General features: G+C 35.8%; 2 protein-coding genes across 3 annotated transcripts; both read left to right on the forward strand.

The window, feature by feature from the left end:
• The first annotated feature begins 383 nt into the window (after positions 1–383).
• On the forward strand, positions 384–1,517 carry LOC124630733. The gene is made up of 3 exons (XM_047164711.1): positions 384–474; positions 699–784; positions 1,077–1,517. Exons 1-3 carry the CDS (start codon positions 384–386, stop codon positions 1,452–1,454), a joined length of 555 nt encoding a protein of 184 aa, XP_047020667.1. The 3' UTR covers positions 1,455–1,517.
• Positions 1,518–5,943: 4,426 nt separating this feature from the next.
• Positions 5,944–7,484, forward strand: LOC124630438 (UPF0728 protein-like). 2 transcript variants are annotated; one of them, XM_047164342.1, is made up of 3 exons: positions 5,944–6,254; positions 6,524–6,609; positions 6,845–7,484. In XM_047164342.1, exons 1-3 carry the CDS (start codon positions 6,164–6,166, stop codon positions 7,130–7,132), a joined length of 465 nt encoding a protein of 154 aa, XP_047020298.1. In that variant the 5' UTR covers positions 5,944–6,163; the 3' UTR covers positions 7,133–7,484. The 2 variants fall into 2 exon arrangements, with proteins under 2 accessions (XP_047020298.1, XP_047020299.1); XM_047164343.1 differs by having other exon boundaries at positions 6,225–6,338.
• The last annotated feature ends 212 nt before the right edge of the window (positions 7,485–7,696 follow it).

Below are 7,696 nucleotides of genomic sequence, written 5' to 3' on the forward strand. Positions count from 1 at the left end.
GTGGACCGACGAATTGAAGAAGGTGGCGGACAGTGGATGGATGCGGGCTGCCCATGACCGGCACGGTTGGCATTCGTTGGGGGAGGCCTGCTATGTTTATTTTATGAACCTAAATGATAATCTACTCATGATTGTTCTACTCATGATCATGAATAGAACACGTGGTAAAAATATTGCCAAAGAATTCCATTTCACACTGGACAATATATTGAAACTACAAATTAAATACCAACCAAGGAGGACTTGTGGCTGGCACATGATGAATTAAAAAAGCAATCTGTCACCCTAAATTGTTCTTGGGGCAGTTTTATGTAAACATTTTTATAAATCATTTTATCTTTTGATCCTCTTTTATATTACTTTATATATTTTAATATATTAAAATGTCTTTTTTATACGTGAAGGCATACTATGGACCTTGCAACACTTTTGATACCTGCAAACATAAACCGCAGTTGTTAACTGGTCTTAGAGGTAACTAATTTGAAACTGGCTTTTCCCGCGGCTTCACTTACGTCTTTGGTTACCCAAATAAATAAATAAAATATAGTCTATTTTACTCGGAGAAAGTAAAGCTTCCCAACCGTGAAGATTTTTTTTTCAGGTCGATACAGTAATTTCCAAGCTTTTAAAGTACAAACAAATAAATATTTCCTCATTTTAAACATTATATTGGTAACCACCCTTTGCCTTAACAGATCGACTTCAAAAGTTGGGCTTCCGAATAGATCTCATCCCGGTTCCATTTATAAACTATTGCATGCTCGAAATGTGTGGACATGAAGTAAGAATTTTATAATGAGTTCTTTTTCAATTCTCAGCATTTTTTTTAATTTTGAAAAGTTTCAGCAGAATAAATTTCTCTGAAAATTCATTCCACAATGTATAAAGTAGGTGTTACAGTTTGGCTTAGAGCTATTCTGACACTATTCACTTAGTTAATATTTGTCATGTCCCTATTTTCACCCTTTGTGGACTCAATATAAGCCTGTATTGTGTTTGCCCACAAAATAACTTTCCTTATGTAAAATATCAAGAGGCTTAACTTAACTGAACACTAAAACCAAAAATTTCAGGTATTCCGCTGCAACCTGAGGCATTTGAGATTCAACACGAAGCCGAGCCGGGATAAGATTTGCAGGAAAGCAATTGAAGCAGTAATGACGTCAGCCGTGAAGTTCCGACGAGCTCGCGCCATTCTCTGGTTCTGGACGGCTTTGGATCACCAGATGTTCAGAAGAAGCAAGTTCGCTCCCAAAGACTACTGGGCTTCTGACATCACACACCCAGCAACTACGTGCACAGACTGTGCATTGTGCTGCCATAAGGCTAGTAGAAAGCAAGAACTAGTTGACGATGATATACCTGATGAACTTGAACCCAAACACCATGAAAGTGTACATTTTGATACAATTTCTGAATTCTCAGTTTATATAGCAGATGCACAGAAATAATAAACATAAGAACTTACTTGTTTAACGGATTTGACGGCGATATGAAAACTTGCGTGAGATGAGAAGTCGAGTGCTTTTGAAGTCAGTGGACTATTCCTACTTAATGATAAATTATGGAAAACATTGATAACTATGCCATTCCTAAACCAAACTGAAAATCCTGAAGTTTTCACGAACACTATTTCGATCGTAGATAGGCCTATGTTCTTGCATATCGCTTGTTGCTACTAACTTTATTTTGAACAATATTGTTAACATTTTGTAGTACTATATTTTTGTAGCTTATTTAAATATGTGTAAGGCGACATCTCGCCCTCTTCAAATGTAGCCCGAAGGCGAGATATATTTTTGGCCGATATTTGGTAGATATTTTTGAATACATTTTCATGACTGGGCCAGTTGTTTTCAAGAAAATCTATTGTGAATCAATTGGCCTACTGAGATAAATTCTGGGATTATGGAACTATGAATTTTTTGGTAGCTCAAAATTGTCAGGAGGCAAATAACTCTTGAACGTATCCTGAACACGATATTGGAAAATAAATAGGATTTTTATTTATATTTGATAAATAAAACTTTTCAAATATATATCTAATATTGATAAAATAAAATAAAACAATAGTGTGTTTAGAATTCATTCAAGAACAAAATAAAGGGTGTCGCGGATCCTGGCATAACTACATTTGTATGGAACATATCTCCTGCACGAGCAAAATAATGTAGACAGAAAATTTACAAGTTCCATAATCCCCGAATACCTCAGTGAGGCACTTAACTCCCAGTAGTTTTCCTAGGACCACTGGCCCAGTCATGAAAATGCATTCGGGCAAATCTGGCCCCAACATCTGACCAAAGGGTTGTGTCATTTGTTGTGGGCAAGATGTCGCCTAACCCTTAAATATACTTTTTGCCGTTACCTTGTTTATTTCATTATTATTTCAACGTTCAGGCATCAAGGAAGATCTCTTTCGTTAACCACAGTAACAATTACGTTACGGACAGTATCCTACTTAACTGTGTTTGATAGCTCATATCTTAGTATCAAAGCCATAAGTAATTGTGAAACTTCAGTTAAGTATTCAAACTTATATCCGTCCGTCTGTTCGCGTGCATAGCTACGCACATACATATTCACGATTAATCTAGAGTTTAAATTCTAGACTGTCTTTAATGAATAAATAGGTACTACAACATGCCATCCATCTTGTCTATGACCCATCTTAAGTAGGCCCTGCGGCGACCGTATGTCAAGGTAGTTAAGGTTTATATTAAACTAGCTGTTGCCCGCAACTTCGTCTGCGTAGGCAATATAGAATAGTCAAAATACTACTTATCCCGTAGGTGCATTCTTTCACGTGACAGTATAATTAGGATTAGCACTTATTTATTTATTTTTTTTTTTTTTTATAGCAGTCGCATAGATTCATTGATCAAGGTTGTGTTGTGGATGTGACCATTTATCTAAACAAAAGAAGTAAAGTTTGTGACGTTGTGAATATCTCTGGATCTAGTCAGCCAATTTGGAAAATTATTACGTATGGTGCGTAAGTAATTTTCACAGGAAACAGTTATAATCTATGTCTATATGCTTTGAGTCTGACAAAGCTGTCATTTGTACATTTTCTGCAGCTGCTGCGACTAATCAGAAGCCAGAAAGTCTGTCAGTTTCACCATGGATATCGTCTTGTGTAGTGAGACTGGATTGAAGATAGGTAGATAGGTAGTCGCTCCAAGCAAAATATTGGTACTCAAACAGATTCGGTGACTGGAAGGCAACACCAACATAGTTGGGGAATAGCTGGATGGATGATAAAATGAGTCATCATCATCAGCAGGCGCATAGGGTAGGATAGTTTCACTACTGGGGAGAAACACTTGTATGACGGGGATTTTCTGTGCACTTACTCACTATGGTAAGGCTGACCCCACGCGCGAGCGCGTCGCTTGCATTCTTCACACATGCCGCAGGGCATCAAAACGCGACGTTTACGCAGCACGCTCGCGACGCCCGCGCTACTCACACGCCCGAGGATCGCGCACGCCTAATGTGGTGGCCTAAGCCGGGACTCCACCGAAATGTTTGCTTTAGTTCACGAATAGGCAAAATGTACGTATCTGTGAGAGTCCACTTCATGTGTTCGTACTTGAAACCTGCAGTTTTGCCAAGATTTTCAAAATGTACGCTCGCAATTTGTCATTTCTTGGTGGAGCCAGCAAATCAAAATAAACAGAAGTGTTGTATACTGTGCGTCACTACCGCACACCGGGAAAATTTCGCTCTTGCGGAGGACGTTTATACAAGATGTTGATTTGCATCCGTGTCATATTCAAGGAGGTAATTATGCTAATGATTCTCGACCCAAATCAATAAAAGAATTGGTACGTAATTTTTTTTCTTTAATTTTTTTTCGGAATTCCGTAAATGTCATCTAGCCTTATTTAAACTTGGCGCGTATGTTACTGGCGTTAAAACCGTGCTGCGCCCTCACACAAACGCAAACACAAAGCATACGCAACGATCACTCATAAATTTCATTCATAAAATTGGATTACTTCGAAAATACCACGACATTACAATGACAAAAAAAGCAGTGCATATTAGTTATTTCCCGTCTACTGTAATTCCAATCGATTATTTACGTATTGTATGTCCTCCTCCTGAACTATGGCACAAATGCAAATCAACACCTTGTATACCATATTTTGTGTCACACAGGACGACAGTAAGTATCCACCGAAACACTTTCAAAGATCTGATGAACGAACAAATCAGACCTGACTTGGTCACCTGGGGCCAATCTCTATGAAGCGATCATATGCTTTGGCTCCTACTGTTATTGTGGTTTCTGAAAATTTATTCACCTCATTCAACGATGAATGTAATTCTGATGGTACTAATAAGAACACTTACTTAGCGCAGAAGCTGACGTTGGCAGGTCGACTCTTTTGACTTCTCGAATAGGATACCATTGGTTTTTGTACAATGCACACCTGCAATGCATGCTGGATTAGGATAGGATACAGGTGGATAGGATTTGTAACAGAAAACAATTCTGTCTTTGTGATTGAATGACATCAAACGTAGTTTTATATAAAAGGTGTTTTTTTAGACTTGGCTCGGGTCTTACTGAGACTGTTCGTAATCGTGACCAGTGTATTTGCGATCAGAAGTTGAAAGTAAGCATGTCTCTGGTATGCGACGCGCAATTTGTGCGTTTTCAGACGCATAAAGCATTTTACGTGTGTATGGTATTAAATCGAGAAAGCTCCCATTTCTTATCTGCACTTTGTATCTGGGCTTGTTCTTAAAGCTACGGAATCCTACATTACCTACCTACCTCACGCTTAGCACACGCTCACGCAGATCCTCCTTTCTTCTAGGATTAAGTTTACATATTTTGCATCAGAAAAAATAATTAAGGTCTACTTAATACTACTCACTCAAAGTAATTTGTTTTCACATTAGTGGAAGATAAGCTAAACTATGTTTATGAAAAAATCCTGATATGAACTCCATCTGTAACTTTAAATGATAATTAATTGTTCCACTAAAGTCATCATTTTTGACATAATGTTCAAAAAATAATTTAGATGGCACCGTTTTAAATTTGGCTGAGAACTATTAATTTTCTTTTCATCAAGGTAATAATTATAATTTTATTTTGATGTGGCACGGCAAACTGACAAACACTATTGAAATGTCTATCGAAAAATTACACTACGTGTTAAAATATGGTGAATTACGGAAAATACACAACTCCATCTGTTGAAATAATAATCCTCTATAAAGAATGTATGGTAATTTATTGTCATTTACCACCTCGCTCCTTTGACAAATTTGATGTATTTTATTTAACACAGATTACCACAGATGGAGCTACTTTAACCTTGGCTAAACAAAATTTTCATATTTTTTTTTCTTCCGAAGTTACTTATGAAGGTGTGATTTTCTGTGTAAAGGTTAATAATAGGCCGATCAACTAATATAAGTACAACATTCAAATGTACAGTTTTGACAAACAGATTGCGTGTCGTAATATTTTACATCTTGAATTCACAAAATTAATCATATCTTTTGATAGAGTCAATCGATTTCGATGAAACAAAAACTAAGTAATACCCCAAGTTACGTAGAATTTTTGTATATAAGCATTGTCTGCATTGAATTCGTAGATTTTACGTGAATCCCGAACAAACAAACAGATAAACAGACAAACAGACAAACAGACAAACAGACAAACAGACAAAAATGACAAAAATGATGGAAATGGGTTCTGTTAGTTATCCTTTAACATGCTGGCTATTTTTTTTGTCAATTTCTTCAATGTACAAAAATTACTTTTCTACAGATTTATTATATGTATAGATTGATGACTTCAAATGCGCGGCTTTAAATGGGCCTTAACATGGCCTTAACGCGGTAAAACCACAGTTCAAATATTATTTGTAGAAAAACTAGTCGATCATGATGAAAAAGTTCCTAATATTTTCTTTTAGAATCTGTACTGAAATGGTCTGTTGTGTTGAAAATTGTCAGTGGTCTGAAATAAAAACATTGCAAAATTATGATGGAGTGAATTTTTACATAATTATATAAATCCACTGTTTTTTATACTTTTTATAATGTTTGTTGCAAATTGAAATATGTATTTGTAGAGATATTTTATACTTACATTGATTACCTACCTAAAAATTTTTGTTCGCGAACCATGTCGTTTCTGTATGTAAAGGTGTACTATGGACTCTGCAAGACATTCCACAGATGCGTTCATAGACCCGAATTATTATATGGCCTGAGAGGTAAGATTACCTAACTCATATGTACCTAGATACTCAGCATCTTCCATTCACCTATAGCATTTAACAAAATGCGTAAACATATAGGTAGGTACCCTGAACCAAAGTTGCAACCATTAAGAAATAAGTAGATATTATCTATTACTTGTAGCCATTTATATAATCAAAGCCTGTAGCTAATTCTAATCAATGAAATGACTGTTGTAAGAATGATCTTATAACAAGCTCTTCATGTTTATATTGTATCTAAAGCATTAATAAATTCTGAACAGATCGTCTGCAGAAGTTGGGGTTTCGAGTAGATTTAAAACCAGTAGAGTACATCAACTACTGCATGTTGGAAATGTGTGGCCATGAAGTAAGTAATCTTTGATACTTTTGTAGATATCTTAATTTTTTTTATGTTAGTTATCTCAAATTCTTAACAGTCTTAACGTCTAACAAAACGCGGGAACAATGTGAGACTCGTAAGTTGTGATTGTGAGTGAAATTGCAATAGAACCCAACAGATAACACCTTTTATTATAACCTCTATACCTACCCATTGTTATTAGAATTTGATTTGCTTAAGCTTACTCCCTGCTTTATTCCAGATATTTCGCTGTAATCTACAGCATTTAAAGTTTAACACGCCTTGGTATCGCGATCCTGTATGCGCAAAGGCCGTAGAGGCTGTCATGGCGTCTGCGGTCAAGTTCCGAAGAGCTCGCAGCTACCTCTGGTTCTGGTCGCTCATGGACAATCAGATGTTCAGGAAAAGTATGTACGCACCGCCGAACTACTTTGCAGACGAAATGTTAAAGAAATTCAAGTCTGGAGATACGTTTGTAACTCACAACTGTGAAGATGGGGGATTTTCTTTTTATTCTTTTCCTAGCTGATGCCTAGATCTTGGTAGGTTACTGCAAGGGACGGACCGTCATATTTATCTTGTTAACGTCGTATAATTTTGAGGTCGTATAACGAAACGTTCACTTCATAAACTATAAAAAAATAGTAAAAGAGAATAAAAAATGAATAAAAGAAGAAAAGAAGGAAGTCAGATTATTTTAGTAATTTTCAGAAAATTTTTGTAATGTTTTTACAAAAGTTTATCTTAGTGATCATTTCGTAAGGACGCTCCTTTATAAGCCAGCTGTGCATAGAAGTTTGTGTGCTGTTTTACTTTTTTTATATAACTTTTAATGCTTTTGCATGAATAGTTTTTTAAATAATATACAACTTTAATTATAATTGCAGTTTCTTTTTCATTAAGGGCTGATTTTTCAATCATCAGTTAGCTTCTATCTGAGGAATAAATATGGCGGTTTGACATATTTTCTATATAAAAGCTGTCAAAACGTCAAACATATTTTTCAGATAAACGTTATCTGGCGATTGAGAAATCGGCTCTAAAATGTAATAAATAAATGAAAAAATAAATAAATTAGCAAAACTTATGTACC

The sequence above is a fragment of the Helicoverpa zea genome, chromosome 5 (assembly GCF_022581195.2).
Source record: "Helicoverpa zea isolate HzStark_Cry1AcR chromosome 5, ilHelZeax1.1, whole genome shotgun sequence".
NCBI lineage: Eukaryota > Metazoa > Arthropoda > Insecta > Lepidoptera > Noctuidae > Helicoverpa > Helicoverpa zea.

Bases quoted from the DNA above. Each gene is read 5' to 3' on its own strand.
- LOC124630438 (XM_047164342.1), top strand. From the start codon at position 6,164: ATGTCGTTTCTGTATGTAAAGGTGTACTATGGACTCTGCAAGACATTC. The intron at 6,255-6,523 runs GTAAGATTACCT...AATTCTGAACAG, and splicing joins ATTATTATATGGCCTGAGAG to ATCGTCTGCAGAAGTTGGGG. The intron at 6,610-6,844 runs GTAAGTAATCTT...GCTTTATTCCAG, and splicing joins TGGAAATGTGTGGCCATGAA to ATATTTCGCTGTAATCTACA.
- LOC124630733 (XM_047164711.1), top strand. From the start codon at position 384: ATGTCTTTTTTATACGTGAAGGCATACTATGGACCTTGCAACACTTTT. The intron at 475-698 runs GTAACTAATTTG...TTGCCTTAACAG, and splicing joins GTTGTTAACTGGTCTTAGAG to ATCGACTTCAAAAGTTGGGC. The intron at 785-1,076 runs GTAAGAATTTTA...CAAAAATTTCAG, and splicing joins TCGAAATGTGTGGACATGAA to GTATTCCGCTGCAACCTGAG.